General features: G+C 37.5%; 2 protein-coding genes across 3 annotated transcripts; one reads left to right on the top strand and one right to left on the bottom strand.

Annotated features, from left to right (window-relative positions):
* The first annotated feature begins 1123 nt into the window (after nt 1–1123).
* LOC107473924 (uncharacterized) lies at nt 1124–1729 on the top strand. The gene has a single exon (XM_016093519.1). It carries the CDS (start codon nt 1124–1126, stop codon nt 1727–1729), a length of 606 nt encoding a protein of 201 aa, XP_015949005.1.
* A 10625-nt stretch (nt 1730–12354) lies between these two features.
* LOC107473918 (RPM1 interacting protein 13) lies at nt 12355–16760 on the bottom strand. 2 transcript variants are annotated; one of them, XM_016093515.3, is made up of 4 exons: nt 16452–16760; nt 16005–16345; nt 14214–14300; nt 12355–14069 (listed from the first exon to the last, which is right to left on the bottom strand). In XM_016093515.3, exons 2-4 carry the CDS (start codon nt 16341–16343, stop codon nt 12699–12701), a joined length of 1797 nt encoding a protein of 598 aa, XP_015949001.1. In that variant the 5' UTR covers nt 16344–16345; nt 16452–16760; the 3' UTR covers nt 12355–12698. The 2 variants fall into 2 exon arrangements, with proteins under 2 accessions (XP_015949001.1, XP_015949000.1); XM_016093514.3 differs by having other exon boundaries at nt 16005–16760.
* Nucleotides 16761–17799: the final 1039 nt, after the last annotated feature.

The raw sequence follows: 17799 nt of genomic DNA, 5'->3' as shown, positions 1-17799 counted from the left end.
TAATTGTATTGAAACTTGAGGTACAGCAGAGCTCCACACCCTTAATCTATGGTGTGCAGAAACTCCACCGTTGAAAGTACATAAGTGAAAGGTTCAGGCATGGCCGAATAGCCAGCCCCCTAAAACGTGATCAATAGCCTCTTAAGATGAAGAATAAAACAAAACTGAGACCAAAGATGAAACGTGGTCAAAAGACTGAATGGTCAAAAGACGACTAATACACTAGTAAACAGTCTTATTTATACTAAACTAGCTACTATGGTTTACATGAGTAAGTAATTGATGCATAAATCCACTTCCGGGGCCCACTTGGTGTATGTTTGGGCTGAGCTTGATCTATCCACGAGCTGAGGCTTTTCTTGGTGGGCGTTCAACTCCGGATCATGACGTGTTTCTGGCGTTTAACTCCAGACAGCAGCATGTACTTGGCGTTCAATGCCAAGTTACGTCGTCAATTTCCAAATAAAGTACAGACTATTATATATTGCTGGAAAGCTCTGGATGTCTACTTTCCAACGCCATTGAGAGCGCGCCATTTGGAGTTTTGTAGCTCCAGAAAATCCATTTCGAGTGCAGGAAGGTCAGATTCCAACAACATCAGCAGTCCTTTTGTCAGCCTTTTTCAGAGTTTTGCTCAAGTCCCTCAATTTCAGCCAGAAATTATCTGAAATCACAGAAAAACACACAAACTCATAGTAAAGTCCAAAAATGTGAATTTAACATAAAAACTAATGAAAACATCCCTAAAAGTAGCTTGAACTTACTAAAAACTACCTAAAAACAATGCCAAAAAGCGTATAAATTATCCGCTCATCACTCTCAAAACCACCCGTGCTTAGCAAACCCAGAGAAGGGGAACCTCTGTACTTATACCTAGCAGTAACCACACAAGCCATGGCGGCGGTTCTTGTCTGAGAAGAAGATAAGACTCAGCGCCCAATATACTTCATCAGCAAAGTACTCCAAGGGGCGAAGTTGAAATACACCAAACTGGAAAAGCTGGCTTACGCTCTACTAACCTCGTCGAGAAGGCTCAAGCGATACTTCCAAGGGCATGTTCGTCCTAAAAACCGACCAGGCCATTCGACGAGTCCTCCAGAAGCCCGACCTCGTAGGGAGAATGATGGCATGGGCAGTAGAGCTATCCCAATATGATTTGCAATACGAGCCCAAGCAAGCATTCAAAGCCCAAGCAATGGAAGATTTCCTGGTAGAGGTCTCAGGAGAGGCACCCGACATACCGAACACACGGTGGAAGCTCCACTTTGACGGAGCATCCAACCAAACGTTCGAAGGGGCCGGGATCATTCTCGAGAACTCGGTAGGGGTAGCTTACGAGCAGTCAATTAGGTTCGAGTTTCTCATCTCCAACAATCAGGCAGAATACGAAGCACTAATAGGAGGGCTAATCCTAGCTAAAGAAGTCGGAGCATCCAAGGTAGAAGTTAGTAGTGACTCCCAAATCGTTACATCCCAGATAAACGGCAACTACCAGGCCAGGGACACACTACTACAAAAATACCTAGAAAAGGTAAAAGAGTTATGCAAAAGCTTTGAGGAAGTCATAATCCAGCATGTTCTTAGGGAAAGGAAAGCCCGAGCAGACCTCCTCTCCAAGCTAGCAAGCACCAAACCTGGGACAGGGAACATGTCCTTAATCCAAGGACTGGCAACTGAACCAGCAATCGTCTTAAGCGCAACCCAGACTCCAAACCCCCCTCGTAGATAGACCCTATTTTCTGATACGTGGAGCACGTCAAAACACCCCAAGACGAGAAGAAAGCACAAGCCATCAGGAGGGAAGCCCCCAAATATGTGATCATACAAGGACAGTTGTACAAGCGAGGGCTCCACCAATCCTTGCTCAAATGCCTACTCCCCGACCGGACGGACTACGTCCTGAGCGAAGTACATGAGGGGTGTTGTGGCCACCATATTGAAGGAAGGTCGCTGACAAGAAAGATCATCTGAGCAGCGTATTACTTGCCCACAATGATGGCGGACGCTCAGGAGTTCGTCAGAAAATGCAAGAAATGCCAAAAAAATGCCAACTTCCACAAAGCCCCACCTGAGAAACTTAGCTCGATGATGGCACCCCGACCTTTCACCCAATGGGGAGTCGACCTCTTAGGACCATTCTCACCCGAGCCAGGACAAGTAAAATACTTGATAGTAGCCATAGACTACTACACTAAATGGGTAGAAGCATAATCACTAGCCAGCATATCCTCAGTAAACTGCCAAAAATTTATGTGGAGGCAAGTGGTCAACAGGTTCCGAATCCCAGAATCCGTCATATCAGATAATGGGACACAATTCACTAACAACAAGTTCAAAGAATTCCTCTCAGGGCTAGGAATCAAGTAAAGGTTCTCCTCAGTCGAGCATCCTCAAAGCAACAGACAGGTAGAGGCAGCCAACAAAGTTATCTTAAAAGGGTTAAAGAAGCGACTCGAAGGCAAGAAGGGCTCATGGGCAGACGAGATAGCCTCAGTCTTATGGTCTTACAGGACCTCTCCCCAGTCATCTACCGGCGAAACCCCCTTCCGACTCACATACGGTGTCGACGCGATCATCCCAGTCGAAATAGGGGAGCCAAGTCCAAGATTACTTCTTGGGGGAGGAAACGAGGCAGTCGAGAAAGACCTAGTTGACGAAACAAGACAGATGGCACACTTAACAGAGGCAGAAATCAAGCAAAGGAGAGCCCTAAGGTACAACGGCAAAGTGCTAAGGAGAAGCCTCGGGGAAGGCGACCTAGTCTTACAACGTAATGACATAAGACCACCAACCCCGGGAGAAGGCAAGTTGGCCACAAATTGGGAAGGACCTTACAGGGTAAGAGAAGTCCTCGAAAGGGGTGCGTACAAGCTAGAAAAGCTAGATGGAAGCGAGGTGCCGAGGACATGGAAAATGCCAAGCCTGAAAAGGTTTTACTCATAAGAAAACGTGACCTAATGGCCTGACGATCCCCCCACACCCACTTTAATTTTTTCTGTTTTCCTTCGTTTCTGCTTTCTTTAATTATGTATCACATCACCCCTTTGTTTTAAGTTCTACGTATGCATATATAACAACTTTGGCCTTTTTGCAAGATGATTCACCAAATACGATGAAACGACAAAACTGCGAGCGGTCGACCTATAGGAAACCCAGGATGGATCACCCCGGGAACCAAAGGGATCCAAAAGCTAAAAAAAGGCAACAAGCGATAAAAATGGTAAATACCATAAAAACGGTAAACCAAAAGGCCACGATGGACTGAATAAGCAAAAGCAATAAAGCAAGCAAAGCCACGACGGCCCGGGCAAGCAAACAATTATCATAAAATGGCTTAATTAAAATAAAGTATCAAAATATTCATTACAACCAAAGGCGCCTCAAAAGGCCCAAAATTAAAAGCAAAATTACAAAGGCAAGGAGTATAAAAGCTGAAAAGAAGAATCCATCTCAAGGCTTGAAGATATCAACAATCTTCCCATCCTCAACAGTCTTGAGAGCGCCCACCTGCGAGAGATCGAGGTCGGGAGCCAGCACAGCACCTGAAGCTTAATCCCCTCCTCAGTCATCTTCACGGCCTCCCGGGCCCCTTAGCAATCTCCTTATTCTTCTTCTTCAGGGGCGGCTACTTCCTGGCGGACAGACGTCGCCGAGCTCTCCGCCAATTTTAGCTTTTCCTCCAAGTCTTTGATCTTCTTCTCGGTAGCAGCAGTCTCACTATGGGAAGCATTCAAATCTTTCATCAAGGCGATGTCCCGCTCCACCAACCTATTGATTTCCTTGGCATCTTCCTTGACCTTCTCCTCCTGCTCATATAACTTCTTCTTCAGAGACTCCTCCTGAGATCTTGAGTCAGTCAGATCTTTCTGGGAGTTTCGAAGCTTCCCTTCCATAACATGAAAGTTCCCCAAGACAGGCTCCACCTTCTTAGCAATAGCGGTAGCACGGAGGAGACTATGGTAGATCCACCACGCCTGACCCGCAAGGTCGGCATCCCGGAAGTAATCTTCGGTGCTAGGAAGCAGTTGGGACTCAATAAAACCCTCAGCATCAAAGTTTTTTTCCATAACGCAGAGGGCCTTCCCCGAATCCCGCTTCCTCTTCTTCGGGTTGCCAACAACCTGCAGTTCGTCGTAGGCAGACCCTAAGTCCTCCTCTAGGCGAACCTTCTCCTCCACACTTGAGTTTGCCGAAGCGTTCCCAGGAGGAACCTTCGCCGCCTTCGCCTGATCAGCCCCGGCAACCTGGCCACTAGTCTCCCTGGCAGCCTCCTGATCCGGACTCACTGAAGGGGTTGCCGAGGAGTCCTCATCGCCATCATCACCATCGCGGCTAGTCTTCCCACCAGCCATGGAAACTACAAGCAAAAAGTAAAGGTATGAGCAGCGGGAAAGTAAAAACTAAGCAAAAATACAAGAAAAATGAACTTACCAACATACGACTGACCGGTCTCCCGGTCCCCCATAACCATATGAGGATTAAGGTTTTTCTCGCCAAAAATAGCCAACAAGATGTCGGTAATGTTACGATCCTCCGGGCTCAACCAGTCATAGGATATTTTTATTAAGTAATCAGATCCCGCCCCAAAGCTCCAGTAGGTCGGGATCTGCCTTTCCCCCTCGGCAGTAAGCCAGAAGAGCTGATGACCTTCAACTGGCCTAACCTTGAAGAAGGTAGACTTAAAACCATGGAAAGAATCCTCAAAAAGGCCAAAGATCCTGCGGCCTTGCTGAGCCCTAAAGGACATATATCCCTTTTTCGTCTTCCCCTCCCGAGAAGGGTTCGTAAGAAGGAAGAGGTAAAGGAAAACACTCACAGAGATTGGGAGCTCTAGATATTCGCAAACCATCTCGAAGCATCAGATGGCAGCCCAACTGTTCGGGTGCAGTTGCGATGGAGCAACGTCACAATGGTTTAGCGAACCCATAATGAAAGGAGAAAAAGGCAGCGGAACATAAACTTGGTACAACGCCTCCTTAGGCCCCCCTCCACACAAGAGCCCGGCTTGGCGAAGATCCTGAAGGCTCTCCTTTGTGACCTTAGAAGGGGTGTCCCTCACATCGGAAGTAACCCAGGCGTAATGATCGACAAAATCGGCCAGTGGCTGCTGAGCTAGGTTCGGAAGCACGGGGCGTTCAGCCATACCTACAACGGGGGCACCACTTAATCAGAACGGGAGGTCGGGAACCCTATCAGTAATAAAAATAAACTACAATTCTTTAAATCACCCCCTACGCTAACCCAGCACTAACCCAGAATCCAAGCAAAAACCTAAGTAAAACCCAGTGGCGCCCCCTCTAAAAGAAGAAGCAACAAGAAAAAATAAAAAACCCAGGCATGCATAGAGAAAAATGCACAAAGAAGAGCAACACACAAACCAAAAGGAAAAAGCAAAGCAAAGAATAAGCCATAAAAATAACGTACCAGAAAAATGCAGAAAGGTTGAAGGAAGGATCCAAAGAAAAGAAGGAGCACTTGAAGAAGGAAGAAAATTGGCGTAGCAGCAAAAGCAGGGAAGAAATTAGAAGCAGTAGCAGCGCGAGAGAACAAGAAGAAGAAAAAGAGAAGAGTGGAGATATGGGGAGGTTACAAGACAAAAATAGGGAAAAAGCGTAACCGCCGAGAAAGAGCGCCAAAAGGCAGGGGCATATTCGCCATTTCACATGGATTTCAAATCATGAAATGATGGGCATCTAATACCCAGCGTGGAAGCCAAGGAGGCAGCATCAAAAGTGAGATGACCATGCATGAGAAATACGAAACGCCATCAACAATCTCTCAAGAAAGAGAACACATCCCATCCCGGCGAGTGAGGCAAACGCGCCTAGTCACGAGCTCCAAACCTCAAGGCTGGTGCGTTGGGAGCACTGTTACAGACCGCTAAGTGTCCAGCCCAGCTAGCCACCGGGTCGGGGCAGGCCCAATCCACTTGCGATAAGAAGAATTCGACAGGTCAGGTCCTAACACCCGACCTAGGGCGCGCCCGACCTATCTTCCGTACACCGGTGGGATCGACATCCTTGGGGCAGCACCCGAAGTCCGGAACGACCTGCTCTTCCCACATGGACTATGAGAGCTCATGGCAGCCTCTTGGCCAATGGGTTAGGTCATTCATGGGCCCACCCAACACAGTATATAAGGCGAGAGGTCAGCTCTCCCCCCGAGGTACGTCACATTTTTACCTAATTCGACTACCACTTTGTACGGACACTGACTTGATCATTGGAGTGTCCTTGTAGGTGGCCACCCCCTCGTTCTCTCCTCCTCCGGCATCATCAACCTTCCGTTTGTACCTCCGCGCCCGCTCCAAGTCCACCTGAAATCCCACTTACCCACCTCTCCACCCGAACACCCGAGATCGCAAGGTAACGAACAATATCGTAGTTCAATTATATTGGCTTTTTTATGATTATTCTGGTAATCAATGTTAGAGATAGTGATTTTGTTGCAGTGATATTATATGTACAAGCATTTTTTTTAAACTAAGTTGGTACAAGTCAGCAAAAAAAAAATGCGCTCATGCGTCATACGCTTTTCTTTTTTCACGCTTCTTCAGCAAAGAAATTTTTTCTGGTGAGCACATAAATTTTTACACATAGTGATGCACGAAAACTTGTCTCTCAACAAATTTCCCTTCGGTAAGTATACCGAATTGTCGTCAAGTAAAAACTCACAATAGATTGAGGTCGAATCCCATAGGGATTGATTGGTGGTCAAGCATCTTTAGTTGGACGAGTATGCTAGTTGAGCTAAACAGAGTATAGTTTGAGAATTGCAGAAAATTAAATGGCGGGAAAGTAAATAGCAGAAAATAAAGTGCAGAATCTTAAATGGGAATTTGGGGAAGTGAGCATGGAAATAAATGGTAGAAAGTAAAGAGAATGGGTAAGATCAGAAATGAGGAATTCATTGGGCTCAGGAGATGTTGTATTCTTCGGATCAAGTTCATTTTCATCTCTCCCTCAATCAATGCATCTATTGATCTCCTTGGCAACCTTAGGTGATTGGATCCCAATTCTTTGGCAATCCAATCTCTCTAAACTTGATCAATTGTCCAATTCCTTGATTTAATTGCTCATGGGAAGAGATAAAATATGGTCACTGATTATACCACATGTATTTCCAAATCAAAGTGTTAGGAGGATTATATGTCACTATATCCACCCAGACCCCAATTTGGTCCAACATGAGAAAGCATTTCTAGCGTGATCTCCTCATCCCTTTTCCAAGGCTCAGAGGAGACCCAATTATGGAGAGTTTCTTTTCCAAGACAACTAACCAATTGAATTAAGATCGAAAGCTTTCTAGTAAATCAAAAGAGAAGAAAGAAGAAGAAGAATGAAAACTATAATTGATCCATCAAATTACAACAGAGCTCCCTAACCCAATCAAAGGGGTTTAGTTGTTCATAGCTCTAGAAATGGAAAATGGCAGAAAAGAATACATGCTTCAAAATGCAGAAAAGTAAATATATAGAGGGTAGTTCTCTAAAGTGCCAAACTTCTCTATAGTTCAAAACTACTCCTATATATACTACTCTTCTTGATCTTCTAGTGAGTTCTTCAAGTCTTGGATGTGGGCCTGAGATCTTGAGTTGAAGCAGTTACAATCTTTAGTGGGCTCAGCTTGCAGAAAGGTGTGAATTAGGCATGGGCATTATGATGTTAATGTTAAGTGAAATTGTGGGTTCGAAAACGTTAGTGGCAATCACCTTTTTCACTAACGTTCTAACCCCATATAGTCCACGTTAACTTCAACGTTAGTGGCACTAACGTGACCTTGGGAATCACCTTTTTCAATAACGTTGCCTTGTGCCCCTCTTTTCCTACGTTAGAGTTCACGTTAGTTTAACTAACGTGACTCTTAACGTGGGCATGCCTATCTTCGAGAGCGTTAGTGACACTTACCTTTGTCACTAACACTCCAAACGCCCCTACTCTCCACGTTAGAGTTCACATTAACTAGGTTAACGTGGTAGTGAATGCCATCTCCAACGTTAGTGACAAAGGTGAGTGTCACTAACATTGGCTCATCAATCTTAGCTCCACGTTAACTTTCACATTAGTGGTCTTAACGTGACCACTAACATGGGCAATACTAGCTTGATCCAACGTTAGTGACAAAGGTGAGTGTCACTAATGTTGGCATTGTTCCTCCCTTTCATGTTAGAGTTCACGTTAACTAAGTTAACGTGACTCTTAACGTGGCCATTGCCAATTCTTGGAGCGTTAGTGGTGTTCACGTTTACCACTAACGCTGGAGCTCTCTTCATCTCCACGTTAACTACCACGTTAACCTAGTTAACGTGGCAATTAACGTGGGCTTATGATGGCTTCGCGGGCGTTATTGGTAATCACTTTTCTCATTAACGTTGCAAGCTCATTCCTATTTCAAGTTAGTGGTCACGTTAATTGGATTAACGTGACTACTAACATGATTCTTCCTTGCTTCATTTGTCCTGAAATCAAGCAAATAAAGTGCATCAATGCTCTAGCCAAAGTCATGAGATTATGCATCATCAATTTGTCATTCAATTCTTGCAAAATCTTCATGAAATCTTGTAAAATTCACAATAGTTGCTTGAATCAAGGTGTAAGTGTATTTTCATCCAAAACTTGCCTTATTCACTAAGAAAATGTATGAAACTACTCTAAAACAATAAAGAAAAGGTCAGTGAAACTGGCCTAGATGCCCTGACATCACATAGCACAAACTTATCAATATAACAGAAAAAATTTTACACACAACACATAAATTTTTATATCACATAAATTTTTATATATAGCATAATTTTTTTACATAGCACATAAATTTTTGTTGTGAATGTATTTCATTGATTTTGTGAGTCAATATTCTGGGCTTCTGGTCCTTCAATAATTTTTTTAATCAAGATTTTTGTGTTATGTACCAAATTTTTTGAGAAAATTTTATGGTGCTTATGGAAGATTCCTTCAACAGGTGAGGAAAAGTGTTGGCAAAATGTGGAGACGACACATGTGAGATCTTAGAAACTATGAGGAGACAAATTCTGTTCAAAAGCAGAGGCTATAGAATGTTGTAGAGTAATAGAATTAGATTAATTCTAAAAACATAATTGTAATTATATTATTGGGCCCTGTTAGTGTGAAGTTACGGACCTTTTTTTAGAAGTGTGTCAATGATATGGGTTTTTGGGTTTCGAAAAAAAATTGAGAATTCAAAAATAATAATAGTAAAAATTGCATGGGCTGAAACGGGCATTACTTATAATAATAGCAATAGATATTGTATTAAAAGTAGTAATGAACCAGGTCCAAAAAAAAAAAGTAGTAATGAGCATCTAAAACTTTAGTATTTTTTCATAAAAACAAATTTTTTATTTTATTTTTATATTAAAATAAACATTTTTTTTACTAACTAACTCATTAGTTTATATTTATTATATTATCATATAGAATCTAAAATTAAAATAATCAATAACAGAAATTATTACATATATTAATACATCATATATTTGATCTTTCTTATTTAATTATTCCACAACAATATATATAATTTAGTATAATTACGTATATTCATCCAACATATATCAAACAAATCTGAAATCATTAATTTAATGTATGAAAATGACAACTGCTGTAATATGATTAAGAAAATTATTCATAATTTTATTCTCCACTTTTTTATATTATTAAGATATTAAATAATTATTTTAATATTATTATTTATCAAAGTTCAAAAATAATATATTGCATTTATTTTTTCTTGTATAATATTAAAAACAAGTTTTTGGACTTCGATAAATGCAATATATTATTTTTGGACTTCGATAAACAATAATATTAAAATAATTATTTAATATTTTAATAACATAAAAAAGTGGAGAATAAAATTATGAATAATTTTCTTAATCATATTACAATAGTTGTTATTTTCATATATTAAATTAATTATTTAAAATTTGCTTGATATATGTTGAATGAATATATGTAATTATACTAAATTATATATATTGTTGTGAAATAATTAAATAAGGAAGATCAAATATATATTGTATCAATATATGTAATAATTTCTGTTACTGATTATTTTAATTTTAGACTCACTTATATTTAAATTGATAAATACATATAGTATATGATAATATAATAAATATAAATTAATGAGTTAATTAGTAAAAAAATGTTTATTTTAATATAAAATTAAAATTAAAAATGTATTTTTATGAAAAAATACTAAAATTTTAAATGCTTATTACTACTTCTAATACAATATCCAATGCTATTATTATAAGTAATGCTCGTTTCAACCCATGTAATTTTTACTGTTACTGTTTTTGAATTCTCAATTTTTTTCGGAACCCAAAAACCCATATCATTGACACACTTCTAAAAAAGGGCCGCAACTTCACACTAACAGACCCAATAATATAATTATAATTATGTTTTTAGAATTAATCTAATTCTATTACCCTACAACTCCTATGGCCTCTGCTTTTGGATAGAATTTGTCTCCTCATAATTCCAAGATATCACATGTGTCGTCTTCACATTTTGCCAACACTTTTCCTCACCTGCTGAAAGAATCTTCCATAAGCACCATAGCACTTTCTATTAATGAGCTATATATCAAAATTTTTGTGCTTGTGAATCTTGTTTGTTGAATGTCAATGTTCTGGACATGTGATTTTTTAAAAATTTCTATAATAATACACTAAATTTTGTGTTATACATCAAAATTTTTGTGTTAAGTGTATTTTGTTGGTTGGAAATCAAATTCTGGATATATAATATTTTAAAAATTTTTATGCTATACACTCAAATTTTTGTGCTGTGCACAAATATTTATGTGTTGTGTCTATGCTTAATAATTTTGCTGAACATAGAAGAATAAAAGAAGATGATAATAAAAAAGACGATGATGATGTTGTTAAAAAAGAATCACACAAAAAAAGAAGGAGAAAGAGAAAGAGACGACGAAAACAAAAAGAGCATGTATAATTTATAAAATTTGATTGGACTTGGTTCAAAAATGATTTAGCCACTTAACTTTATTAATTTTGTTGATATAATATTACCTAATTAAATATATATGTAAAACTATTCTACATTAACATTGTATCAAAATTAAATTTTTGTTTAAAATAGTAAAAGATATTATCCATTTTGAAGAGAGTGCTTTTTAAGATTTTTTTTTCATTCTAATCATTACATTATTTATTTAGAATGAAAGTGTAAAAGTTATTTATTTATAAAAAATTACATTATTTTAAGTGTAAAATTATAAAAAAATAATTTATTTAGAATAAAAGTAATGTGATTAACTGTAATTTATTTAGATGTGATTAAAAAATAATTGAATACTATGTACAGTAAAAAATTGATATTATTGAAAGATAAATTAAAATTTATTTCTATGTATTGTTTTTGTCCCCAATGTTTTCATCCTATTTAAGTCCCTAACGTTTTAAAATTGTCTCAATTTTGTCACACTGCCAATTCTGTTAACGGATCCCAAACAGCAGGATAACATTGAGTCAATTTTAAAAAATTAAGAACTTAATTAGCACGATTGAAACGTTAGAGACAACTCTAAAATCTACCCCAAACGATAGGACAAAAACAATACTTAACTCTTTCTAAACTATTTGGAGTATATAGAAAGCACTTTACTCCCACATGCTGTAACTACAAATTGAGAAGATATTATAGACATGGATAAGCTAAGAAATTTCAATATTTTTCAATTATTGAATCAATTATTTTCATTGGAGTAATATATCAAATTAGTTTTTAAGAAATTTTTAATCGAATATTTTAATTCTCAATAAATTTTAATTACCAAATTAGTCTTTAACTTTTTATTGTTAGCCAAATCAAAATCAAAACTAATTATGATAAAAAAAAATTAAATAAATCAACCTCTGTCATTATTTAATAGAAAAATAACAGTTCATAAGAATTTTTTAAAATTTCATATCAATTCCTCTATAAAAGACGAATAATATGACGTCGAGACAAATTTGTCTAACGAAATTGAAATTTGAAAACTAACTTGGTGATTAGAAATTTCGAATTTATTGAATACTAAAATGTCCTACTAAAAGACAAATGCTACATGACAAACAAAACTTATCATTTTGGATTAAAACTTGGCCAACAAATGTATTTTTATACGTAATATCCAAAGGATATAGTATTGGCTAAACTCCTAAATCCTAATAGTATAAAAATATATTGTTGATCTAAAATGTTGGTTAATATTGATAAAAAATAATGGTTGGTGAAATTTCTCAATAATGCAATATATTAAATCTGAATTCTTGACTCCACCAGCAACCCATTGATTGGCATAAAGAGTAAGAACCAAAGTAAATGCAACCAAAGCTCATTTATCATGTTCACTTCATCCATTAACTTTGGAAGGTCTTGAACTGTTCATAAAAGCAGCAAAAGGTTCAGACTTTCTTTGAGCCTTCAATACATCCAACCAAAATAAAAGCATATCTAATTGATTAGGCTTATAGGCTATGCACTAACTATACAATCTAATTTATCATCAAATTTTGGGGATTGTTGAACACCTAGCAAGATTATCTCTTAAAGGATTTTATGAGCCTCAAAATGTGACATATACTATATAGTACTCATAGCTAAGCAAGTCATTTGACAGAAAAATCAATAGCCTCCTTAGCATTATTTTCACAACTTTTCAATTTTTTAACACTCTCGCCACCATTCAGGAGATGGAATATTGATCAGTTCAGATGGCAAGGAACCATTGTCACTTAACCTTGGAACTGAGTCTTTATCGAAAAGCCAGTTTTCGATATCAACAAACGAATCAGGTAAACTGGAACATTCGGTTGGTGGTTCAACATTTCCAGTAGGGGTTACATGTGTATCGGATTCGCTTACATTGGGTGGTTGGACTTGGTTGGAGGATCCGGAATCTTGTAGATGAGAGCATGCAATTGGAGGTTCAACACTTTGACCAGTATTTTTGCACCAACTTGATTCAAAAGCTGAAATGTTATCCGCATTTCCAAAAGCTTCCCTTTGGTTGACCTCTTGTTGATTTGATTGATAAGTTTCTTGACTTTCAATTTCACATGGAACAATATTTCCAACAGCATTTTCATTTTGATTTCTCATTTGATGCTCATTTTGATGCTGGTTGCTATTAGAGGGCGCCGAATAACTTAAAGGTGAATCACCATCCTGAATGTAAGGTTCATAGAAATTGTTGTCCTCATTTGACTGGATGAATGGTTGGCTGTATGTTTGCGGATGAGAATTGGAATTTGGTGACAACGGTGAATTTCCGGGGAGCCAAACACGATTTGGGTCATTGACATTGCTCTGATTAGAGAATCCTGGAGCAGTATGATATTCATCACCTTGTAGCTGCGTTGAACTAACATGGTTGCTGAGGCTGGACGAAACATGACCAGAGTGATTCACTGTTGGGAAGTTTGCGGCAGTGGCTACTCTGTTTGGCGCTGGAAGGGGATGAAGGAACTGATGACTTAAACCACTTACACCACTTCCTCGCTCCCTATGGATGGCATGCGTACGCACACCGAGACAATGCTTTGGAAAAAAGAGAGGTTGGGGTCTGTTTCTAACGAATGCACCTCTGTAGGACCTACCATTCGGGATTGATATGTTGGGGGCTTTCGAGTATACAGGGATGTTATTCGGGATAGGGAGCTGGTTCTGCACCCTGGAATTCAGTGCAGGGGAGTGAGCAACCAATCTTGCTGGACGAGAAATGTTATTCTGAGGCACAGAATTCAATGAATAACTGTGCACTGCAGTTGACCTTCGTGCTTGATTCCGTAAAATGGAATCTGGAGGCAAGTGAATAACCTCAGGAGGCAGAACTTCATTACCCTCCCGATGTCCCGCACGGAATGAAGTACCATGATTGGTTGAAGCTGGAAAGGGAGAAAAATTGCCCAGCTTGAAGTTTTTCCTCTGAATTTTCCATAGCTCAGTTTTATCATTTGCATGACAATGATCTAAAATGTGCAAACCAGTGCCCCACATTAAACATGGTGCTAGGGAGTCGCAGACATAGCAGTGACACTGCATAGCGTCAAACAGAAATCAGCATAATAGATAGAAGGATGATATCGAATAGTAAGTAACAATTAGAAACATTCAAGATAAAATGAGACATGAGTGCAAAAGTTAGATAATAGAGCGAGGCTATAATCTTCACTTATTTACCTGGTCACAATGTGTTTCATGGGGTGTGGAAGAAAAAGGGAATTTAGCACAAGCATGCCGGGCATGAGGATAGTCTCTACAAGCAACCTGAAAGCCAAAACAAAATGAGCCTTCACATTCGAAAAGCTATACAGTCCCAATCACATCTACTACCAAAAAATTAAAAATAAAATAAAATAAAGGGGAAAAAATGAAAAGAGAGTAAATTTGGATCAACAAATGCTTTGAATATATTCTCAAGCATACTCTACCTAAGAAGCATGGAACTTTTCTATAAGTTACATTTACATATACATATATACAACAAAAACATTGTTTTATACCCATTCAGTGGAATTGGCTACATTAATCAAACAATGAGATTGTACCCTACTATAGACCATGTCTGCAGAAAATCTGTTTAAAATTTAATTCTTTTTTAATGATTTCATCTATAGTTTTTCTTGGTCTTCTTTTTCGCCAACCTATTGGGCTGCCCTGTCTAATGCAGGATGCTACTCCCTTTTCGACAATAGATGCATACCAACTTTCTCTCTATGTGCATTCAAAAGCATACTAGAACGTAGAAGTTAGCTAACGAATCAGCAACCATCAAGTTGAGATGTGGGTATCCAATAGACTATTTGGACGGGGTTTGTTGAGGTTATATAGAGATTTGAAGAAGATACGACATAATTATCTACATTAATGATATATATTTGTACACATGACATGACAAGTTTAGAGAAACTTTGCAATCTGTGTTTATGCCAACCCATGTTTGAATCTGCAAACAAGCTTTATCAGTTTCCCTTGTAATCCGACAAGATAATCCATACTCAGAGCATTAAACATTAAGCATTTGAAGAAACTATGATTTATGCATATTTTAAAAGTTATCATACCTAAGTAAAATTTTCAAGAAGAAAATTACTTTGATTTCCTTCTTGACATAAAAGCATGGCACAAGTAAATGAAAACTTGAACATAACAGGGTAAAATTTTTTAAACTAAAGAAACAATGACATCAAATTGCAGAGGAATATTATGGCAAGTTGCAAAACATTCTAGAAAATATAATGGCATTGAAGCCTTATTAAATATAATGAATGCAACACATTCAGGAAATAGAAAAACATCCAATGCTTAAGACATTAGATAACAAGATCAACTTAAAGACCAACCACCATAGCCATTAAAGCTAGACACATTCTTTACCAATAAGTAACCACAACTCCTCTAACCAAAATACATCATCAGGAGTACCATTTGTCCAGTCACGTGCTCATATTACTGAGTGACAAATCTATGAGTGCGATGTTGTATTAATGTATTTTTCATCATATTCCTCTTAATTCCTCTTCCTGGAGCCTTGCCAATCAATAACATATGTTAGGAATCCCATATGCTTCCTCGCTCCTTACTGCTCTCTCAAATCTTACTGTATCTTAAAGCCAAAGTTCTTACAACATCAACTATCATGTCGCTATGCATCGAGAAATCACTAAATTCACATGCGAAACTCCATCACAAATCAATATCCAACTTCTAAAACACCAAAACAAATAAATAATCAACTTCTAAAACACCAACACAAATCACTATGCATTGATCTATCACAAGATTCACTTCTAAAACACCAAGACAAATCAATAAACAGCTTGTAAGACATCAAGACCAATCAATCAATAATCAACTACTAAAACACAGATAAATAGTTGACTTCTAAAACATAAACAAAAATGACTTATGCTTGTTAAATCCCAATAACAACTAAAATATGTAAACTTCAACTCAAAGGAGACAACATACCTGACCCTTCTCTCCAACTACAAGCAACTCATCTGACCCAGTTGGCTCATCATCCAAACAAGTGACACCATTTTCAGGGTCACCATCAAGAACTACACAATCACCATCTTCATCATCCACCAAGTTCTTCACAGCCACTGTTGAAGACTTTGACTTGGGTTGATGAGGTTTGTTCTCACGGATGATGATAACGTCATCTGAATCATCTGATTTTCCATCATCATCAGAATCAGAATCAGACATGCCAAGAAACTCCCTTATCCAATCATAGTCCACGCTTTTCAATCTCTTCTCGGGACCCTGTTCTTCATCGGAGCTTATCTCCAACACCTCAGGCATGGCTTCCACACACAGCAACAGGAATATGTTTAATAGCAACAAAGTAAAAAGCAAAGCAACAAAAAGGGTACCTCGGAAACCTTAAAAAGCACGAATTTTTGAGACAACCTTGTTCTGGGTTGCGATAATCGTTGTCCCAGAAAAATTCACATCATGAAAGATAAAGAAAAAAGAAAGGGTTGTGGTGAGAATCAAGACATGGGGGTGATGTGCACCAGGGAGGAATCGAAAGGCTGAATCTTTCGGAGAAATTGAGGTTAAGGGCCATATAGATTGAAGAGAACAATAATGGGATTTTGTGTGCACTGTGCACACAATGAGTGTGGAATTGAGGAACGCCTTTTGCCTAGAAAGACTGTTGAGGTTGCGAAAGTAGGGACTAGGGATAGAGAACAGAGAAGTTGAGTAACAATTGTTCCTTTTCTTTTCTTTTTCTTTTTTTTTTTTACTATTTTGGCAATAAACATTAAACAATCCAAAATGCATTATTTAGTTTCTCAATTTAGAACCAAAATTATTTATACATTTTGGGGAAAAATCACGAGGGGTAGATTATTTTCTATAATGATGAGAAAACAAATGTTAATTTTGGCAACCGTTGCATGATTACTATTATGAGTTTAATTGCATTGACATAGTCATTTGATTTTTTAGATAATTATACATACGATTAATATAAAATATAATTATTTTTATTGTAATATTACGTAATTAAATACAATTATAAAATTATTTTATATTGATAATGTATTAAAATTAAATTCTACTACAATACTTATAAACAATTATTTATTCAAATATGATAAATATATGAGTACTTTTTCACATAAATTTAAAATTATAGTACCAGAAAAAAAATTAAACCACAAGACTGGTTTTATATATTTAGATCTTTTAAATTTTAAATTTTATCTTAGAAAGTAAAGTATGATCTATTATTATTTATTTTATAGGTTTAAGAGAAAAATATAAGAGAAAAAATATTCAATAATGAGAAATTCATTTTATCCTCTGAAGTGAAAATTTAAAAAGATTTTTTAATTTATTTTTTATAACTCATTAAATTTAACTAATTACGATAAATTAATTACTAATTAATTTAATTAGATATTTAAGTATTAGATAATTTATTATAATTTATATCAATCAATTAATTATAATAAATAAATCAAATCAAATAAATTATACCAAATAAATTATACAACTAATTGATTTAATTAATGTATATATTACATTGTGTTCGGTTGTTCACTTGTCGAACGGGTTGGATCTGAAGGTGAGAAAGGTGGGGCGACTGGAAAATGGGTGTAGGTGAGCCTTGATGCGTAGCTTCTCCAGATTACCGAGCCGTGTATGTGGAGGAGGGGAGGGGGTTCCACCAAGGACTCTTACGCCTAAGTCAGTGTCCGTATGAGATGGAGGATTTATGTCAAGGTAGATAACATATCTGGGGAGG

The sequence above is a fragment of the Arachis duranensis genome, chromosome 2 (genome assembly GCF_000817695.3).
Source record: "Arachis duranensis cultivar V14167 chromosome 2, aradu.V14167.gnm2.J7QH, whole genome shotgun sequence".
Taxonomy (NCBI): domain Eukaryota; kingdom Viridiplantae; phylum Streptophyta; class Magnoliopsida; order Fabales; family Fabaceae; genus Arachis; species Arachis duranensis.
Note: the sequence above shows the minus strand (reverse complement) of the source record. Positions and strands in the feature narration are given on the sequence as shown.

Bases quoted from the DNA above. Each gene is read 5' to 3' on its own strand.
- LOC107473924 (XM_016093519.1), top strand. From the start codon at position 1,124: ATGGCATGGGCAGTAGAGCTATCCCAATATGATTTGCAATACGAGCCC.
- LOC107473918 (XM_016093514.3), bottom strand. From the start codon at position 16,343: ATGCCTGAGGTGTTGGAGATAAGCTCCGATGAAGAACAGGGTCCCGAG. The intron at 14,301-16,004 runs GTATGTTGTCTC...TTTGGCTTTCAG, and splicing joins TAGTTGGAGAGAAGGGTCAG to GTTGCTTGTAGAGACTATCC. The intron at 14,070-14,213 runs GTAAATAAGTGA...GACGCTATGCAG, and splicing joins ATGAAACACATTGTGACCAG to TGTCACTGCTATGTCTGCGA.